General features: G+C 41.7%; 1 protein-coding gene across 1 annotated transcript in view; it reads right to left on the reverse strand.

Annotated features, from left to right (window-relative positions):
• LOC117399055 (dynein axonemal intermediate chain 4-like) overlaps nt 1-22852 on the reverse strand; it is a 48229-nt gene that overhangs the window by 24449 nt on the left and 928 nt on the right. The window contains exons 2-5 of the mRNA XM_033998205.3: nt 10812-11003; nt 10442-10526; nt 10000-10135; nt 9082-9298 (exon numbers count right to left, since the gene is read on the reverse strand). Of these exons, the coding sequence (XP_033854096.3) occupies nt 9082-9298; nt 10000-10135; nt 10442-10526; nt 10812-10972 (599 nt within the window). The 5' untranslated portion in view covers nt 10973-11003. The remainder of the gene's footprint in view (nt 1-9081; nt 9299-9999; nt 10136-10441; nt 10527-10811; nt 11004-22852) is intronic.

Below are 22852 nucleotides of genomic sequence, written 5' to 3' on the forward strand. Positions count from 1 at the left end.
GAACATGATGTGAGTTTGGAAAATGTTTCTGCTTATGCAGCGGACAATGCTTGTGTAAATTATGGGAAACAAATCTGTATACAAAAAAGCTTGAGGATAAAATCCTTGCATCATTATCATTAAATTATTATCATAATTATTATCATTAAAGCAAACTGCAACTGTGCACATCATGCAGCTGACATACTTAAAATCGACAAAGAGTGCGGTAACCAAAATTTACACTCACTTCTCGCTATCCGTCAAACGTGTCCACGAACTAAAAATAATTTTTGATTTTGTGTCTGAAGAATAGTTGACTCTAAGTACTAGGCATGTGCCAACAAGATGGCTCAGTTTGTTCCCTGCTGTCAAGAGGTTACACGATTGCTGGCCCGCCTTAAAGAGCTACTTCTTGTCCTTAGGGGAAGACGAGTGTCCAAGAACCCAGTGGAAATACTTTGAACATGATACAGGGTGATGGGATACGTGTGGACTTAAGATACAGTCACCTCCAAAATTATTGGCACCCTTGATAAATTTGAGCAAAAAAGACTGTATAAAATAAATAATACCAGTACTGAGCTATATTGTAATTTTCCAACATGTGGAATATATTTGACTTTATTAATGATTCAATGGAATCAACCAAAATTACACATTTCTCAAATTATGAATTTATTTCCAAAAAAAATGGTGCCACAATTATTGGCACCCTTGTTTTCAGTACTTTGTGCACCCTCCCCTTGCAAGGATAACGGCACTGAGTCTTTTTCTATAATGTTTAATGAGATTGGAGAACACATTGGGAGGGATCTTAGACCATTCCTCCATACAGAATCTTTCCAGATCATTGATATCCTTCAGTCTGCACTTATGGACTGCCCTCTTCAATTGAAACCACAGGTTTTCAATGGGGTTCAAGTCCGGAGACTGAGATGGCCATTGCAAAATGTTGATTTTGTGGTCAAGTAACCATTTCTTTGTGGATTTTGATGTGTGCTTGGGGTCACTGTCTTGCTGGAAGATCCACTTGCGGCCAAGTTTCAGCCTCCTGGCAGAGGCAATCAGGTTTTTGGCTAAAATGTCCTGGTACTGAGTAGAGTTCATGATGCCGTTGACCTTAACAAGGGCCCCAGGACCAGTGGAAGCAAAACAGCCCCATAACATCAAAGATCCACCACCATATTTTACAGTAGGTATGAGGTTCTTTTCTGCACACGCATCCTTTTTTGGACGCCAAACCCATCGCTGATGTGCATGGCCAAAGAGCTCTATTTTCGTCTCATCTGACCATAGCACCCGGTTACAATCGAAGTGCCAATGCCGTTTAGCAAACTCCAGGCGCTTACGTTTGTTGGTTGCTCTCAATAAAGGCTTTTTCTGGCAACCTTTCCAAATAGCCTATTGGCATGGAGGTGGCGTCTAATTGTAGATTTGGAGACTTGGGGACCCCAAGATGCAACCAAGTTCTATAATTCTCCAACTCTGGCCCTTGGATTTCCCTTTGCCTGGGGGCAAGGTACACTTGTGTCCTCTACCAGGCAAGTTTACCACTGTTCCAGTGGTTTTGAACTTCTTAATTATTGCCCTAATAGTGGTAAGTGGTATATTTAGTTTTTTTAGCTATTGTTTTTTAGTTTTTTAGCTATTGTTTTTTTTACCCATTGCCTGATTTATGAAGGTCAACAACCATTTGTCTCTTTTCATTTATGAGTTCTTTGCCTTTCCCCATGGTGATGGATGACAAATGGATTTCAATATGGGTGTTACCTCATTTTTATACCCCAGTGAAACAGGAAGCCATGGAAGGTCACAATACAGTTCCTTAAGACTGAGATGAACTTAAAGTAGAATGTTAATGCAGATTTAATTTTGTTTGATTTTATTTATAAGAATATTTAGGGGTGCCAATAATTCTGACACCTATCTTTTTGAGAAAGAAATGTTATTACTTGTTAATAAAAAAAACTTTCTCTGAGCAATTGTATTAGAATAAAAGAATATGGGTTTCCCATATATATTTGAGTATAAAATATAGCTCATTACCTGTGTTGTTTATTTTATACAGCCTTTTTTGCTCATCAGGACTGCCCAGTCCCTGACCACATTCCGGCGCCTCCTTAAGACTCACCTCTTCAAAGAGCACCTGTAGAACTCCTCTGTTTGTATCCTGGGACACTATCACCCTTCATGTAAATGTGCTTTATTTTGCTCTTATCAGCCCCTATTTTACTGCATTTAATCCTGTACTTCAGAATACTGTAATCTGCCAAGTTTTTAACCTGTAGTACTTTGTATTTAATCACATCCTGATGTAACTATCACTATTTAATCATATCCTGATGTAACTATCACTATTACCTGCTGTATTATTGAATTGTGGTTTGTCAAACTTGTACTTTACTTGAACAAAAGTTATTGTATTTCTTGCTCTTATTGTATTACTTGTATTGTAACGCTTGAAATGTTTTTGCTTACGATTGTAAGTCGCCATGGATAAGGGCGTCTGCTAAGAAATAAATAATAATAATAATAATAATCTTTATCAAGGGTGCCAATAATTTTGAAGGTGATGGTATATGTGAAATGCCTACAAAATGCACTTAAAATATTCTACGACAACGTTCTTATGAGGAAAATGAAGTAACAGCATGCAAAATGTATGAAATCATGGTCACACTGTCTAAAAATCTAAAGAATGACAGATTCTTTCTTTGGATTTGAGGCCAGCTCTGCCCTGAAGCAACTTACTCCTTACAGGTTTTGATAATTTGAGAGGACTTTTACCCGTCTGCTTTGGCCTACTTGGAGAAATGTTTTGATTTTTCTGAGGAAAACTACTTAAAGTGAATGTAATGCTTAACTTTGAAGAAAGCTTTGCTGAACTATGTGAAACAGTTTAAGCTTTTCAGATGACATCCAAGCTAAAAATGGATGCTCTCTGACAAGTTTTTCATGTCTGAAAAACATCACCCATCAACAGACACTGTGGGAAAAAAATGGTGCACTTTACTGAAGAGCATAAATGCTCCAAATATTACTGTTCTGGTTTCTTTATCATTAAGCTTTCCTGTACCCAACACCTTAATTGAAAGACTCTTGTTTAATGTCTGGTGCATGGACAGGTCAGTGTAACTGGAGCAGGAGTGAGATTCAAGTCAAGGTAAACTAGGAACAAGACTGCCAAGAATGTTATGCCTATGTTTTGAAGGAAAAGGCACTTCTGGAAGCTACCCAAATCAGACAACAAGTACAAGTTCAAGCAGAAGGCAACATAAAAATGACTAGTAAGTAGAACGTTAGGTTATTATCATAACTCTGGTTCCCTGAAATAGAAATGTAACCATTACCTCTTGGGTATTAGTCCTTTAATACCATCTAACCTAAACAGATATACCAAAGCTGCACATAGTGCTTGTGACATAGTCGTGCCCGCCCCCAAGGGAATAAACAATCACACAAATACACATTTTTCCTTCAAGACTGCTGCAATCATAGACGCAGCGACCGTGAAGGTTGATGGTTACATTTCTATTTCAGGGAACCAGGGTTATGATAATAAACTAACATTCCCTATCAAGTATGTAATGTAACCATTACCTCATGGGTAGACATACCAAAGCTGTCGCAAGGATTATTATTATTATTATTATTATTATTAGACACCCTTATTCCTCTACTGTAGACCAACTGGAAAAATTGAGGGGGAACTCACCTCTATGTTTATGTTGCAAGGGTCGAGCTCGAGGCCGCCCTCTTGTTCCAAACCCAGGGATTTGTGAATCCACGACATTCAGACGATAAAACCACGTAAAAGTATGGGGAGTAGCCCACACTGCTGCATCGCAAATGTCCCTGACAGAAGCGCCCTGGAACAAAGTCCATGAAGTTGCCATGAAGTTGGCTCGTTCATATGCAATGTTAAACATATCTGTGATCATCTTGATAGCCTCTGTATAGACAGAGCTTTCTCATGGGACTTAGTCCCATAACAGATAAGAAAACTACTCAGACTGCCTCCAACTTTGAGTTTTGTCCCCATAATACGCTAGTGCCCGCATTGGGCAAAGTGTATGGAGCTGCCACTGTCTATCAGACTGAAAAGGAGGTGATTGAAAAGCCTCAAGTTCCACCATCTGGTTAATTTGGAATGCTGAGATGGTTTTCGGCAAAAAAGCAGGATTGGTGCAAAGTGTGACTTTCACCCTGGCCTCTGCAAAAATTAAGCAGGCTTTTGCAATCTAAAAAGCTTGCATCTCACCCACCCGCTTAGCGGATGTAATCGCAAGCAAGAAAGCCGCTTTCACAGAAAAATATTTCAGATCCGCTGAATGCAAGGGCTCAAAGGGAGGCTTCATAAGTGTTTCAAACACCACCTCTGTCCTTGATGGCAAAGCTTACTGACGTTTCCTCTTCGTGCAGCCGCAGGTCGATTGTGAAACCCTCCTCTGGCTTTAGCAGGAACCGGCTGAGCCGCTCTCTGTGGCTGCTGGAACCTTGGCCACCAGTTGGGAGCTGGTCTACGTACTGGGGGAGGTCGCTTGGGAAACAGACGCACCTGATCCTCCATAGACTCCCGCGCCCAATGACAGTGCTGCAGCATCTCATCTACCGCAGGACCAAAAGTGTGTCCTGGAGTAATGGGAGCATCCAGCAATGGTGCCTTGTCCCCATCCACTATATACACCGGAGACAGCCATAGCTGACATCTTGCCGCTATTAACGAAGCAAGGTTCCTACCCACTGCCTGTCTATTTAATTTTGATATCCCGAGCAGGTTCTTATTCACCAGCCGTAGCTCCTCAAGCTGCTGTGGTGTGGGTCTGTGGCTCTGTGAAAGAGACTTTAACAAACAGTTCTGGTAAGCCACCAATATGCTGTTGTAATTGCTCAGCCGTGCAGCAAAAGCACCAGCTGGATTACGCCTTCTTGAGAATAATCTCCGAAATCCTGCATTGCTTATTCAGGCAGGTAGCGTCTTTGTTCAAAAGCGCTAGCTTTGAGCTTGCACCAATGATGCAATAGTGGCATCTACTGGTGGAAAATCTGCCAAGCCAAGCTTTTCTGCCTCATGCAGACTGCACAGCATCCCCAAGGGACGTGAAGCAGCAGGTGCTGTAGCCGGGTGACCCTAGGATGAATGCACCTCAAAAAGAAAATCCGGTTGCATCGGCTGAGACACCTGAGAATGAGCAGGATCATTCTCATCTATAGGCCTGTGGCAATGTCCCCCGCCCCTGTGTGCATTTGTGTGTTATATGTTGTATGTTGCGTGTTGTGTGTAAATGTTGGTGTATTGTCATTGGTACACGGGATATAAACGGGTCTGTGTTTCACGTGCATTTAAAGTATGTAATAATATGTGAGCACGGGGTTGCACGTAATGAATTCATGTGCTGGGATTCAAGTGAATAATTAATTAGTAATTGAATCCCAGCACAACAGTATATATAGATGCACGTTTCATTCACTCGGGGTTGGGTGTTCGGTGAGTGGAGAATGAGTGTGGAGAAGGAGGTAAAAAGAATAATAATAAGAATAATAAGAAAAGAAGTGTCTCACTCACCGTGTTTCGTTTGTCTGTCCGTACACTGTCTGTTTACTGTTTAGTACGTTTTGTTTGTCTATTTTATTTTGGTGTAGAGTGCCGTGTCCTGTTTTTGTGTTCTGTTTAAACCTTTTATTTTGTTATTAAACGCTGAGTGCAACCATCGCACTCAGTTTCTCTCATCATCACCGTCTGTCTGTGTGTTTCTCTCTCTGGTCTGAGTTCCTCCCTGCAGCCAGCCTGTCACAAGGCCATGGAACATTTAAAATGTCAGTGGCCCTATTAATCAGCGGCAAAAGCGTTACTGGTGTTGCATTATCCGGGTCATCCTCCTCAGAGAGGAACTCTTGATCGATTACCTCCTCAGAAGCAGCAATAGACAGGAGATCCCCCGCTGCCACTCTGCATGTACTACTGTTGCTCTAATGGTGCAGAGGGAGCAGGTGTAGCAGTGCGATTGCACAGAGCTCTCCAATATATGAGACTGGTGGCTTTTTCTCCTCCTCTTCTTAGGCGGGGAAACCAGAGAAGGGGAGGGAGAAGGAAGACCGTGAAGCCAGTCTCCTACATGAGGTTTTCCTACTTTCCCTAGGCACAGAGCCCTCATGAGAGGATACAACCCTCTCTTTTTGAGCCAAGGAAGGAGGGGAGCCTTGTCCAGGTGAAAGTGGGGAGACTTGTCTTGCATACATGGCAAGAATGTAACCCCGGCATGATATAAATCGCAGTAGTGTGCAATGCAAAACGACTGTCAGCTGTAATTGCTGTAACAGTATAGCATACTGTATATTATTAGCACCCAAGGGAAAGTGTTGAACAATGCGCACAGCAATGTTGCTATGCAACTGGCAATGCGTCAACAGTGACAAATGACTACAACCAGATCCGCTGATAGATCAGGGATGGTAGCCTTGGTTATTTCCAAATACCTGCACTGTGCCTAAGCACGATTACAAGACTGTATAGAATGATTTAACACCCACACTATTATAGTACAATATACGCTACACAGTGTTAATGGTACAGTACAGTGCACGATATACGATGTGGTGCGTAATGCACGGTACACACAGTACTGTACGGTACTGCTACAAAGCATGGTACGGCGCAATGGTCAAGTATGTACAGTACACAATGCACGGTACGCACAGTACGGTGCAAACAGCATGGTACCCCTGGTACGATGGGCAATGCATGGTATACACAGTATGAATCAAACGGTATGGTACAGTGCAAGGAGCATGGTACGGGTGTATACAGTATGGTTTAGCATCCAATGCATGGTACTGTACTGGTGTACAAAACACGATACCCCTGGTACGGTACACACGGTACAGTGCAACGATGCTGTATGGTGTACAGTACGGTGCACGGTACGGTACGGTGCATGGTACAAAGTACGGTGCACACGGTACATTACCATTACAGTAACCTTGTTCACTAAGAAAGGTGGTAGATCAGTGACCTACAGTTACCGAAGAAGCAATATGCAGGGATGCCCACCTGAATAGCTTCTGGCTTAATACAACACAGCCTTAAGACTAGAAGAAGCCCGCTGTCAGCCTGACAGCCTTCGCAATGGCACTGCAAGCAGAGATTAGAGCAGCAACGAAACACTGCGGGAAGGACTGCAAGCAATCAGACCCAAAGCAGAGTTGAGCCCAGCAACTGCTAGTGAATCGGAAGGGTAACCTCGTTCGGTGTACAAAAGTACCGGTGGGAACAGTAGCAAGTCTGGGACATACAGTTACCACAGGAGTGAAATAGGAATGCCCACCTAGAATGCCTTTTGGCTAACCAACTCGAGGAAAGCCTACTGCTAGAGCCCTAATAGTCTTCATACTAATTCTGCAAGCAGATCTTAATGTGGCAACGAGACACTGTGGGAAAACTACAAGCAGATTGACCCAGCGTGAGTGTCTCGGTCTAACGCAGGGCAGCTGAGCCCAGCAGCCACATTAGTATTTCTGTGGAAAAAGCCAGAAAATACAACAGAGAAAAATTCTCACACAAAACAGTAACCAAACAATTACCGTTATTTTAATATATATTTAACAAAAAAAATCACATTTTTTATTTTACACTTCAACCAAAGCTAGCAGCTTGAGAGAGCACCAGTAGCCGGCTTAAGGTGTTCGATCCCAGGGAAGGGGCAGCAGAGCTGCTGGCTTCGCGCGGGGCACAAGACCACTGAGGACTAACAAAACAACCACGGCTGAGTGCACAAAACTTGAAGTAAATTTATTAAAACACATGAAAACAATCGCAGTAAGTGTTAAAACACAAGTGAAAAATCTCATATAACACTTGGTGTCACTTATCTGTTCATAGATCTCCCTGTTTAGACAGTGAAAGGAAAAATGATGATGTAATTTGTGTCAGGGGTCCTTTATGCCCTTGGAGGCGGGCACGACTACATCACAAGCACTACGTGCAGTTTTTATATATCTAGGCTTGCTACTATTCGATTTTTATTTTGCCAAATCGACGATTAATATCGACGTTTATTTTAGAAAGAATTTACCTGGTTATTTTTATCTTTATTTTTCAATTCAAGCAGAGAATGGGTGAAAATGACCTTTATGCTTTAAAAAAAAAACAAAAAAACACTATGCCATTGAAAAACGTCTCATTAGCGAAACTCCTTTATCATATTCAACATGCAACAAAACCATAGTTACCACCATTCTAATTGAAATAACGTTTGGTCACAGATGAGCTTGAAATGTATTTGCTTACGATTGTAAGTCGCCCTGGATAAGGGCGTCTGCTAAGAAATAAATAATAATAAAATAATAAATAATATACATTTAAAAACTGTCTCAAATAAACCGCAGTAAACGAAGCATATAAAAGTGTATTACACATACCTTTACAGCATAAATTTGAGTAAAAATAATATGCACAGAACAAAACATTAGATAGTTGAACAGAACTAACTTATTATTCTGAGTCTGAGCTCCCCCTCTCCTGCTTTAGCACAGCCGGACACAGTCACAGGCAAGGCAGATGGGCCCTCTTCGTCCTGCCGCGGAGACTTCAGCCGTCGGGCAGGGTATTCTGCACAATATTCACGAAGTGCTGTTCTCTTGCGCCCCATTTTCAAATCAAACTAGTAACCGTCACTGTATACCTAAAGCAAAAGCTTTTATACACCTTAACCCGCTAATTTTAAAGTCGTTTGATTTTTACCACATTCAGGCAGAGCTACGGATTATGTTTAATTAAAACCTCTCTCACAGTCAGCAGTACTGATAGGTAGTGTGTAAATAGTACTGAACAGTTTTTCCAGTTTTTGAGGAACGTTCCTTTTTCTTGTTGATTTTTATAAGTTTAATTTATATCCAAGCTGAAAATGTGTTGCCAGACTTTACATTTCCCACCATGGCGTGTTACCTGGCTCTACAGGTGTGTGTGTGTTACCTGGCTCTGCAGGTGTGTGTTTATTACCTGGCTCTGCAGGTGTGTGTTTATTACCTGGCTCTGCAGGTGTGTGTGAGATACCTGCTCCTGCAGGTGTGTGTGTGTGTGTGTGGGTGGGTGTGTGTTACCTGGCCCTGCAGGTGTGTATTCTCTGCCTCGTCTCCGTGTCGTACAGGTGAAGCTGGCAGTCGGACCCTGCTGTGATAAACCTGTCCCCCGAGGGAGACACGGAGAGAGAGAGGGTCTGCCTTCCACGCCCCCCGGCACTGTCTCCGCCCCCTTCCTGCACACAGCACAGGCTCCGTCCACCAGCCACATGCCACACCCGCACACACCCACTGGCATCTGAGAGAGAGAGAGAGAGAGAGAGAGAGAGAGAGAGAGAGAAATTCATAGTTAAGTTCAATGTGGCGGAGTGTCCCGCCCCTATATATTTATTTATTATTATTTGTATTTTTGTTTGCGGCACAGATAAAAGTGCCGTGTATTTATTGTTGATTTTATAATTTAAAAACCTTGTGAGGATGCATGGCTGATCAGCTACTGATTATTTAAAGAGCTGACAGTCACGCATCCTTACTAAACTCGTGCAGACTGTGGCCGAGGGGTAATAAGATAATTAACAGCTAGTTAACCCCTCGGCCAGAGTATAAGAACCTGCAGCTGTCCGTGCTGCGAGGCGAGTGTACAGAGGAGAGTACGGGAGAACACGGGAGAGCGAGCGAAAAACAATTGCTATATTTAAAATATACTTGTTTCTGTTTATTTGTTTTGCCATCGCGCCTTTTTGTTTTGTGTTTTGTTGTTTGTTTAAATCTTTTGTTTTGTTTATTTATTTATTAAATACGCTGACCGCCGTTGCGTTCAGCTTCACCCGCCCATCCATTGTTTTGGTTTCTGTACTTCCTGGTCCGTGACGTCACCACACCTCACCACTGCAAGCCATCCTGCCACATTCAATTATTCACAGATCCATTCATCAAAGACAAACACACACACAGAGACTCTTAGATTTGTCTCACAGGGTGACACAGACACACACTCACACGTAGCTAGCAGCAGGCAGTGCCTCTCTCTGTTGTCCCGGTGCAGGAATCTCAGGCTGGTGACTGGCAGGCTGCTCTGGAGAGTCTCTGAGCTGTTCAGCTGGTACAGGAAGGTACTGTCTGCAGGCTGGTATACCTTAAACACACAGAGTGCAGGCAGAAGGAGTGTCATTCTCTTACACTCTGCATGACAGACACAGCAATGAGTGCAAGAGAATGACACACTCTCAATATGATTAGAGGGACACCGAACACTTCTTGTAAGTCATTAAATCTAGTTATTAGTTAATCTAGTTTTTGTAGATCTTGTTGTGGCTTAAATGTTTCGGATGCTTTGTTGTTGACACTGAGTGTGAGACCTGCACTCACAGATACATTGTAAGTATACCTGCTGCTAATAGGGTTCAATGGGGTTATAAACTTGTCTACAATGAGGCTTCACCTGGATGGTTCCATTGGTCAGCCCGACAGCCAATAGGGTGCCTTCGTCATTGAAGCAGCAGGTCATGACATCACAGCCACAGTCACTGACAAGAAACAGGCCATCAGAAATGACATTACCAGCCATCACAGGATAAACACACACACACACACACACACACTGACACACACTGATACACAGATTAATTTCATAGGATGTCTTAACACACACAGACCATGGTATCGATCTCCCAAGAATGGCGGTGTATGTGCTCACACACACACAGCCATTCAAATACTAAGACATATCTCAGATGTCTTTTTTGCTCTCTCACAGACATTAGTCTCATATTATCTCTCTCACACACCACACACACTAAGATCAGTCTTACAGGACATCTCGTATGCTCAGCCCTCCCTCTGTCCGTGGCTCCAGGGAGGGGGGAGCAGAGGGCGTGGCACTCAGGGCGTGGCGCTCGGGAACCTCACGGAACTGCGGGGCCCAGCTAGAGATCAGAAACCGCCGTGGGGTCACGAACAAACCCAGCGCCATCAGAGAGAAAGAGAGGGAGAGAGAGAGAGGTCTAGGGAGACAGAAAGGGAAGTTACTTGGCTAAACAGTCAAACTGCACGAGAAATCACTAAGTTGGTTAATTCACTGCAAGTCCATTTCAACAGTAAATTCCACTATATTCCTGTATATTGAAAAAAAAAAAAAAAAAAAAAATACAAACACACACCCCACATCAACAACATGGTACATTAACTTGTATAAAGTAAAAGCACAGCAATGTGTAATAAAGCACAGTAAAAACATGGTAAAGCATAGGTGAGCATTGTAATGCATATTAAAAAAAAAAAAAACACATGGTAAACTAAGCCTTATAAACGTGTCCTGTAGTAAAAGCATAGCAACGTGTAATAAAGCACAGTGAAATCATGGTAAAGCATAGGCAAGCATTGTAAACCACAGACAGGTATGGTAATTGCATGTTAAAAAAAACATGGTAAACTAATGAAAAGCTATGGGTATTGTAACACAGCAGGGAGGGGATTAATATCCTCCCTGCATAAAACATTTTGTTTAATTACTTTGTTAATCATCCCCTGCACCTGGAAGTAATTGTATATTAGAACCAGGTGCAGGGTATTTAAAGAGGTGCAGTCTGTCTGCACTGGACAGCTGAGTAGAAGGAAGCAGGAGGTGTACCCTGCTGCCGAGCCGTCACAGAGAGGTACTGTGTGTTCCTTTTGTGTAATATAAAGAAAAACGGTGTGCTTGGTTTTCAGCCGGTAAACAGCGTAGCTGTCCGGCTTATTTAGAGTAGGTTCCTGCTCGTGTTTAGTTAGTGCTCGTAAGAGCTAGGTGTTTGTTTTCATTTCTGTTTTGTTTTTGTTAATAAAAATAGCGCACCTGCGCTTTAAAACTTTAATCTGGTGTCTGGGTCTGTATTTTAAAAGGGCTAAACGAACCCGAGCTGCAAGGTGCGTTTACAGTATTAATTATGTAACTGTTTAATTTTAATAATACACATTATTGAATAGAATTAAATTGGCTTGCAGTACATGTATTCTACCAGCAGGTGGAACCCCATACATTGAATGTAATTGTAAAAGGTATTATAAAACAATGCACATGGATTGTAGGTTTCTAAACGTCATTAATATCAGCTTTTGATCTGTTTTCTTTTTAGATTTAATAACTTATAATGTTTCTAAATGTCGGGTGTCTCCCTCTAATCGTTTTGAGAGTGTGCTTCATCCCATTGCACTATTTGTATTGACACCCAACACTTAAACACCCAAAACATGTTTTAAGCAGCATACGTGCGACTTGTTAATATCAGGTTTACCAGTCTGTCGTTTTACAATTTTTACAGCAAATTTCTCACAATGTTTTAGGTTATTCGTGTGTTGATGAGAAACTGTGAATTATGCTGTATGAATTCATTTGTGAGGGTCTGGAACCAACTCCCCAGTAATGTTGTTGAAGCTGACACCCTGGGATCCTTCAAGAAGCTGCTTGATGAGATTCTGGGATCAATAAGCTACTAACATCCAAACGAGCAAGATGGGCCGAATGGCCTCCTCTTGTTTGTAAACTTTATTTTCTTATGACGAAACTTTCATGCACTGCGCTTAATTCCCATTGAAGACAGGACAGTGTGCTAAATACTGTAGCAGCAGGGCAGCCACATCCAGACAACAGGCAACATGGAGTGTATGAGAGACTGGGGAGAGGGATGGGATTGTAATTTAAAATGTTAAGTGTGAGTGACTGTGGGACCGTGTTAGTCTGTGTCTATAGAATGTGTGGCGAGTGAGCATTACCCATCTCTCTCTTCTACTCGAGTGTCGTCTTGATTAGCCCGTCTGTGGCTGGTAACTGGTGTGTGTGAGAGCAGTGACCAGAGCCACTGGCCTGCTGTATGTGGAATGGACCAATGGTGTGGGGCATGGGTGGAGTTACGGTTATAAAAATGGACACTGCACTGCCGGCTGGTGTTGTGGGTGTGTGTGTGTGAGCAGTCAAAAGAACAGCTAGAAACCTTTTATCCTGAGAGCTGAAACAGCATTGGAAGAGTAATAAAAATAGCAATTCTAACTAGAGGTCTGCACAGGCCTAAATTTAAAACCCGAGCAAACAAATCCGAACCCGACCCGAGCCCAAGCCCTTTGAAATATCTGCATACCCGAGTCCAAGCCCTTTGAAATATCTGCATACCCGACCCGAGCCCTTTGAAATATCTGCATACCCGAGTCCAAGCCCTTTGAAATATCTGCATACCCGACCCGAGTCCAAGCCCTTTGAAATATCTGCATACCCGAGCCCAAGCCCTTTGAAATATCTGCATACCCGACCCGAGCCCAAGCCCTTTGAAATATCTGCATACCCGACCCGAGCCCAAGCCCTTTGAAATATCTGCATACCCGAGTCCAAGCCCTTTGAAATATCTGCATACCCGACCCGAGTCCAAGCCCTTTGAAATATCTGCATACCCGAGCCCAAGCCCTTTGAAATATCTGCATACCCGACCCGAGCCCAAGCCCTTTGAAATATCTGCATACCCGAGTCCAAGCCCTTTGAAATATCTGCATACCCGAGTCCAAGCCCTTTGAAATATCTGCATACCCGACCCGAGTCCAAGCCCTTTGAAATATCTGCATACCCGACCCGAGCCCAAGCCCTTTGAAATATCTATAATTCCAAACATATGCTATTGAAACTAAGTACCTTCCGTGTAGTCTATTCCTGATTTCCAGTTACAATGTAAATAAATCACTCTCAATTAATCATCTCATTTACTTCCTTTTCTAATAATCCAACACTTCTGGTTTAAAAGACAACAGGCTTCTTCAAAACTTTGTTACCATAAATAGCCACACATTAAGATGTGCTTGCAAATTCACATAATCATTTTGGACAAAAGTAGTCATATACGACTGACTTGGCCCAGCTACAGGACGAATACATCCCTTTTTAGTGTGCCACTGCACAGATGAATTTACCATCTTTCTGCGGTCATATTTCAGTAATATTTTGCGAGATTTGCATTGTATAAAAGCCACATGGACTTATTATAGCTGAATTTAACAATGTCGTAATTTTTCCAAAGTGGATTCGTACCCTTTCCAGCAACGGAATGTTCCACTGCTACACGTGTCACTATAAGTCTGAGATATGATTACAGGCATTTTATTGCATACTTAGGTGTAGTTTATTTATGTAGCAAATATGACAAATTTCCCTTCCCTTGTTTTTTTTAAATGCTTTTATTTTGCCATTTAGCTTTCTTTTTGTTTTTGTGAAGTCCGTTCATGAAACACTGAACTGCTAATAAACGTTTTACTGTAGAACTGGTTGCTTAGTTCACACACTCTGGATTGCTAAATGTGTTTTATAACTCCAATGCAGGACTATTCTGCCACCTGCATTGGCACCGCAGCATCAAATACACTTTAAAGCAATTTCTTTCTTACTTTTTAGAGCAAAATTAATTTCAGAAATTCACGCATGTGTGGCACAGTGTCTGCATCGACAGCGATTTAAAGTGTTTGTTTGAAGTAAAAAATATAAGTATATCCCAGCAACTGTCAGGTGTGCACTAAAAAACGTTGCAAGCAGGCTAGCAGTCGACGGATCAGATCGCTCTGTAACTAAATAAATAAATATTGATTTGTCTTAATTGTAAAGTGAATGATTGCCAATTAATGTTGTAACGTGAGTTGTGTTGAATTAACAATTTGCCAATTCGCACAGGGCTCAGCCGACTGGATTTTGGGTAATTTGCAACCAGTTGTCTGCACCACACAGCTCTCGACCAGTAGGGCATTATATAAGCACTGATACTAACCTAATGCACAGCACTCCGTGCCAGCTCACCGAAGGGCCTTATCACCAAAGGGTATGTAGTCTAAGCTGTGGTAGTCCACGAGGCCAGACCAACGTGGACCGGCTGCAAAATCTATCCAAGCATCGAATGTGAAGGCTTTAACTCCAGACCAGGTTTGCATGCATTTCTTTCTTTTCTTTTCTAATTAATGCTCTCGCTCGTCCTGTACCTGTCTGTTTACGCCTCCCTCTCTGCACCACCCTCTCCCGTAACCTTCCTGCCTCAATTCTCTTTGCCCTCTCACCCCTACACCTGGCCGCCCCTCGCCGCCCCAGCCCCGGCTCTCCTCCGTGCTCAGCTCGGCTCGTACCGAACTGCGCTCTGCTGAAAAGAAATGGAAGAAAACCTATCTGCTGCCTTGGATCTCTATCGCTCGCTCCTCTCTTCCTTCTCTTCTACACTCATCTCTGCCAAATGCTCCTACTTCCACTCATTCAGTCTTCCACTAACAATCCCTGTAAACTTCTCTACCTTCTCCCTCCTTAGTCTTCCCGCCCTCTTCCACCTTCCTCTCTCTCAGATGATGACTTTGCCTCCTTCTCCTCCAAAAATCACAGACATCTGCAAACTCTTCACTACCTCGCCTCCATCTCCACCAACCCCACCCTCTGCAACCCCTACCAATCTACCCTCCTCGCCCTTTTCGGACTCCGATCTTTGCTCCCTGCTCCTGAGCCATTAACCCACCACGTGTGCTCTGGACCCCCTCCCCACTCACCTCTTCCAGGCTGCTGCCCCTGCTCTACTCCCTTTCATTTCCTCCCTTCTTAACACCTCTCTGCTCTCTGGCTGTTTCCCTGCCTGGTTCTCCTACTACCTCTCCGATCACACATACCGGGTGTCCTGGCGTGGCTCACCCTCTGTCTCTTGCTTTTTTGACAGGTATCCCCCCAAGGCTCAGTCCTGGGACCTCTCCTGTTTTCTTTACCCATGCTCCTTGGGTCCCCTCATCTCCTCCCAGGGCTTCTCGTATCATCTCTACGCTGATGATGCCCACATCTTCCTCTCCTCCACCCCCCCTCTCTGACTCCAACATTTCCTCCTGCATCTCTACCAGTCTCTCGGTCATCTCCTCCTGGATGCATTCGCATCATCTCAAACTCAACCTCTCCAATTCAGACCTCCTTTCTTTCCCCCTCTTCCTCCCCCACCGCTGATCTCTATCTCTATTCCTCTTGAATCCACCACCATCCTCCCCTCCTCATCCACCAAGAACCTCTGTGTCACCCTCGACCCCTCCCTCTCCTACTCTCAGGATATCTCTACTCTGGCACGCTCCTGTCGCTTCATCCTCAGCAACATATGCAGAATTCACCCTTTTCTCACCAGCTACTCCACACAGCTCCTAGTTCAGGCCCTGGTACTGTCCAGCCTTTACTGCAACTCCCTCCTGGCCGGCCTCCCTGCCTCTGCTATGTCTGCTCCAGCTCATCCAAAACTCTGCTGTTCACCTTGTCTTTTCCCCTTCCTCATTTCTCCCATGCTACACCGCTGCTCCGCTCTCTGCACTGGCTCCCTATCGCTGTTCGCATCCAATTCAAAATTCTACTTGCCTATCGCTGTCTCTATGTTTTTGCTTCCTCCAATCTCCAGACCATCATGTTTCCCTACACCCCTTCTTGCCCCCTCAGCTCCTCCACCACTGGCAGATTAATGATTTAGATTCTGGTATAGTAAGCAAACTTGTTAAATTTGCAGAAGACACAAAAATAGGTGTCCTCTTTTTTTTTTTTTGGAGAGGTTGGATGATTTGAAAAAAATTACAAATTATTATATATTTTAAGTGTTTTATATTTAAAAATAACAAAAGATAAAATAACGCAAAAAGCTTTTGTTTAACGTGCTAATGTTCCTTAGCAACTGTGATACGTCACACGTACGTTGCGTGGTTCCCCCCTCCCCACCCCCCCAAGTAAACTTAAAAACAGTATCAGCAGCACGTTTACAGTGAGAAACAGCTTTAATGAGAAATTGATTGTTTTGTGACAAAGGGAGGAAAAAGTACAACACAAACCGAAGTGAGGGCAGCAGCGGAGGTTCCAGCAAAACACAGAAGCTGAACATATGAGGAAGCTTATTTAAAACTGGGCTTTACATGGAGGGGGTCCAGCGGTGCACCGAGGCCTCAAATGTGCGGTGAAATACTGGCAAAGCACAGCATGCAGCCCTGCAAGCAACACCGGCATCTCGAAACACGACAACCCTACCTTAGGATCAAAACCCGGAAAGTTTTTTCACAGGAAGCGCAATGAGTTTATTTCTTTATTTATTGCATTTATATAGCGCTTTTTATACAAAAGTACCGCAAAGCACTGTACAGTACATAGCAGAAAAAAAAAAAAAAACACAATACATTTGTATAGCATGTCACACATACAACTGCAAAAATCAGACCATTTAAATAACATTTAAACAACAGTATACACATAATAATACAAAAGCAGCAATTTTAAAGTTACATTAAAACCCACTAAGATAAGAAAGTTAACAGGACAAAAAACAAAGAAGATTTTAGCTGCTTCCATGTGTACTGTTTTTGAATTAATACTTCTGAAACTCATACTGCTCTATATTGATCAAATCCCTTCTACTTCTTTATTCATTTTTTTGCAACATGTAGGATTTTCAGTTAGTTATGTTAATAATTCAATTATAACGTCTCATCGAGCCCATTAGGTTCAACCGTATTTAACCCTTTGAGTAGTACGAATGTACCGGTACCTTCACTGCTCTCTGGTCCCCAAGGAGTACAAACGTACCGGTACGTTCTGCAACTTAAAACTTTAATTACTGCGCCTACTAAACTCCTGATAACACGATGTTGTAATACCAGGTTTCTGTAACCCCTTTTATTGGTCTATTGCGTCCTCCGCCAGATACTGACTGAATTACATACAATAAACTCAGTCACAAAAATGTCAACAATGCTTGTTAACCCGCGAAAATTGCTCAGTGAGAAAGTAGTATTAGAAATAAAATAGTGAATTCAGATTCCGATTTAAATTCAAATATACAATTCTTCCACTGAAAAAGGACAAATGAAATATAATCTATAAGGAATACTAATACGGATTATGCAATAGCCAGGCATTATAAAGCATGAAGTCATGGATCTTCATCGAGCCTTAAGTTTACTGGGATGGAAAAGGTGACAGTATCTGTAAGAGGTGGTAATATTCTGGATACACACATTAAATACGGTTGAACCTAATGGTCTCAATGAGACGTTAGAATTGAATTCTTATTTATGAACAAGTAGGAGGATTAATTAACATCTAATTGTATTGAAGCTGAGATGTACTGCTTCAATGAGTGTTGATCAGGTGTTCTCCTTGTATGTTGTTAAGACTGACTTTTTAGAAAAGTTTTTAATTATTTTAACTACTGGGGACAAGTGGATACTACACCCCAGGGCCAGTCGCATAAAGACAGACTAACATTTGAGACTATGTCTAATGTCAAGTCAGTCTTGCTAAAGCCATACGGCTAAGCCTGTTGCATAAAGGCGTCTTATCTAAGACCGGTCTAACGAGCCAATCCTGCAGTGCGTTTGGATATTTTAAAGACACTGACAGAGAGGAAACAATGGCCGACGTTAGAAAAGAAAGATGTATGCAGTTTACCACAGTCTTTTAGAGGAGTATAATGTTGAAAAAAATTTCTAAGAAGTGCACAAACAGTACAAACACCAAGCATGGGGAACAATTACTGAGAACGTAAATAATGTTAATCCACAGACTCTGTAAAACATGTGCAAAAATGGTAGAAAAATATGGTTCAGGACAATAAAGAAATCTTTGAGGAAAATTTCAGAAATTGATGGTGGTCCTCCAACCAAACTGAAAAGAGCAACTGAACTTGGGGTAGAGATTTTCGGAGTGAAATCCCCATTCTGAAGACTCCCAGTAGGTGAGAGTGGGGTTGCTCAGGAGAACGTAAAAGATTCAATTTCATAACGAAACAGACAATACTGAAATTATTTTAGATATATATAAGAAAGTTTACAGTTAGTAGCTTATTGATCCAAGAATTTCATCAAGCAGCTTCTTGAAGGATCCCAGGGTGTCAGCTTCAACATTACAGGGGAGTTGGTTCCAGACCCTCAAAATTCTCTGTGTAAAAAAGTGCCTCCTATTTTCTGTTCTGAATGCTCGTTTTTTTTTTTTTCAGGTCGAAAAAATCCCTTGGGTCGACATTGTCAATACCTTTTAAGATTTTGAATACTTTAATCAGATCGCCGCGTAGTCTTCTTTGTTCAAGACTGAATAGATTCAATTATTTTAGCCTGTCTGCATATGACATGTCTTTTAAACCAGGAATAATTCTGGTCGCTCTACTTTGCACTCTTTCTACAGGAGCAATATGCTTTTTGTAGTGAGGTGACCAGAACTGAACACAATATAATAGATGAGGTCTTACTAATGCATTGTAAAGTTTTAACATTACTTCCCTTGATTTAAATTCAACACTTTTCACTATATATCCGAGCATCTTGTTGGCCTTTTTTATAGCTTCCCCACATTATCTAGATAAAGACATTTCTCTTGATGTTGGCTTTGATCATCTAAATTTTGAAGTGACTCAAATTTGTTGGATGTTTGATTTCTGGTGGTTGTGTTTGACAAAGTTTCTTGTTTTCCCTACTTCTGCCTACCCGCACCCAGCTGTTTTGACCCTCTATCTCTCTGATGGCTTTCAGGTTGTTAGGGGTGCAGACTTCCATGAATTGTGGGTTTGCCAGCTCCTCAAGTTCCTGTTGCTGTCTCATTTCCTGCAGCTCCATTTCTAGCAGACCTACTGGTTTAAGCAAGTCCTGGATCGTGCGGCACTTTTCACACAATTGGTTTAGCTCTACTGGGTTTTCTCGGATTTCCCACATTTAAAAATTCTTTAAAATGCCCAATCACACAGCACGAAATCAAACAATTTATGGCGATATAATACTGTCATAACCATTTCATACAGCCAAAAGGATCTTGTAAGTACAACTTTCAAACCTGTCAGTCAACAGATTGTTTTCATGGCAATGGAAACAAAACAAACAAACAAATAAATAAATAAACAAATAAATAAATAAATAAATAATACACACAGTGGTTTTCAGAAGTATTCATCCCCCTGCAAAGTTTTCACATTTTGTTGGCACCTGAGCATACTCCACAACGCTTTCAAATTAGACTTCCCATGTAAAATCTACACAAACTACTCCACACTGAAAATTTTAAAAAATGCATATAGAATATAAATAAGTAAGATTTACAGAGAAAAACAGATTAATCTCAGTTGCATAAGTATTCAACTACTGCTACTGCAGCCCTAAAGCAGCTCAGGTGCAAATCATTTGTTTGAAAGGTCACAAAATTAGTGGAATGGTTTCAGCCTGTGTGTACTCAAAGTGGTTTAACTTGTAGATAATTTCCTTCAGATATATATAAACTCTTAAGCTGCAACTCACATAGTGATCCAACAAAGCAACCATGAAGACCAAGGAGCTTTCGAAACAAGTCAGGGATAAAGTGGTAGAGAGGCACAGAGCAGGAGAAGAGAACAAGAATTTCAAAGGCGCGGATTATCCCTCTCAGCACAGTGAAGTCCACCATTAAGAAGTGGAAGATGCATCATACGACCCAGACACTACCCAGATCAGGTCGTCCTCCCAAACTGAGCAGCCGGGCAAGCAGGAAACTGGTTCAGGATGTCACTCTGAAGCCAACAATGACCTTGAGAGATCTTCAAAGTTCTGTGTCTGAGATGGGAGTCAGTGTTCACACATCAACAATAAGTCGGCCCCTACACAAAGCTGGCCTGTATGGACAGGTGGTAAGAAAGAAGCCATTACTCAAAAGGCACATATGAAGTTTGCGAAAAAGCATGTAGATGATACTGCAGACATATGAAAAAAGTAATAAAAAATGTAAGTTTTCGGTCTAAATTCCAAGCGTTATGTCTGGCGCAAGCCCAACACTGCACATCACCCAGTCAACACCATCCCAACTGTCAAGCATGGTGGTGGCAGCATCTTGTTATGGGGATGCTTCTCTTCAGCAGGGACTGGGAAGCTTGTCAGGATACAGGGGAGAATGGATGGTGCAAAGTACAGGCGAATCCTTGAGGAAAACATGTTTGAGTCAGCCAAAACTCAGGAACTGGGGAGGAAATCCACATTTCAGCAGGACAATGACCCGAAGCACAAAACCAAAGCCACACTGGAGTGGTTGAACAAGAAGAGAATTAATGTTTTTGAGTGGCTCAGTCAAAGTCCTGACTTGAATCCAATCGAAAATTTACGGCGAGACTTGGAATGCAGTCCATCGACGACCCCCAACAAACTTACTTATCAGAACTGGAACAATTTTCCCGTAAAGAATGGGCAAAAATGTCACCATCCTATCCAAAAAGACATAGCAGGAATTGCTGCAAAAGGTGCTTCTACCAAGTACTGACTTAAGGGGCTGAATACTTATGCAACCAGTAAATTTCATTTTGTACATTTTCTTTGCAAGTTTTGCTGACATTTAATCTCCTCCTCATATAACAAATGTTCAGTTTAACCACTACAGCTTTGAATAAAAAAAAAGCTTTGCATACATTGAAAAACTGAAGAACTGTGCATACATTATTTGTAATTCAACAAAATGTGACATTATTGGTAGGGGGTGAATACTACTGCACACCACTGTGTGTATATATTTATTTATTTACTTTTAAAACAGCCTGTTGTGTCTGTTGCTGGCTTTGAGTTTCCTCTGCATTCTCCCCCAAGTCCCCCAATCACATTAACTGGATTTGTGCAGGGTTTGTGACCCCAAATTCTACTGCACAGTTCAAAGCTGTAGCTGCCACCCTTAGAATTGTAAAGTTAACAAATCCTTCACTTTTTCCGGTCTCCAATTACTATCTTGTACTTGATCAGACATTGTATTTGAAAAAAATTTAAGAGTGTAACACAATGACAAAAATATCCAACACCTTTTGACTTTCAATACACACCCACTATAGTGCTTCAGTTCTGGCATAGCCTTTCACACAGGAGTTAAGATGCTTCAGTGCCGTCTGGCATAAAATATGATGGCTCGTTCACACAGACCAAAATGCCGCATCAGTGGCGGTTCTGAGCCGTCATAACTCGTCTGTGTGAAAGGAGTAAAAGAATATAACCGTTAAAGCTAATTGCTAATCTTAAATCACCTTAGTATTCTATCATTTCAACCATGACTATTATTATATTAGAACAAGTTACAGAAGTGCTGAACAGGGACAGGAGCAGTTTTTTGACAGAAGCACGGAAATAGTGAGAGAAGGATGTGAGAGATGTCACCATGGCAATGATACTTAAACAGTATAGAAATGTTAACTTGGAAGCGAAGAAACTTAATTTGAAGATAGACAAACAAAAATGAGAAAAGAAGAACATGTGTATGAATTAGAAAGCCTCACAAAAAAACTGTATAAACTAATTAAAAAAACACTTTTATGTATGTTATCTGTTAATAAATTAAAACGTTTCACATTTTTCTATTGCAGTGTATAGGAATGATATTTGTAAATAGTATTTATAATATTAAAATATTTCTGTATGTGTAAACTGTTTAAATAAATATGTACTGTACAGATTTGTTGTATTAAATTGATTTTTTAAATACATTTATCAAATAATATTATCTATGTGGAATAATCATTAGGTATTCATAGAAATCATTCAGCTAACAATCAGCTGTCTGATGCATCTCCCAGAGTCTTCATTGCAGAGGTTTCCCTGCTGCTCAGTTGCTGTATCATGGCAACAAAGACCTAGACTCAGTTAGCCTGGGACACAGGAGGCTAATATTTTAGGCAAGCAGTAAGTCAGTCTAACTTTTTATGCAACTGGCTAACTTTCATTAGACTAGTCTACGTGAAAAAACTAAGACCTAGTCTAAACTGCTAGACTGTCTAAACCACTTTTTTGCAACCAGCCCCAGCTGTATCAGAGACAATTATATTTAATTATCTATTCCTTTGTCGTAGGCACCTTGTCACGCTAAACTTTTTGTGCACCA

Source organism: Acipenser ruthenus, chromosome 44 (genome assembly GCF_902713425.1).
Source record: "Acipenser ruthenus chromosome 44, fAciRut3.2 maternal haplotype, whole genome shotgun sequence".
Taxonomy (NCBI): Eukaryota; Metazoa; Chordata; class Actinopteri; order Acipenseriformes; family Acipenseridae; genus Acipenser; species Acipenser ruthenus.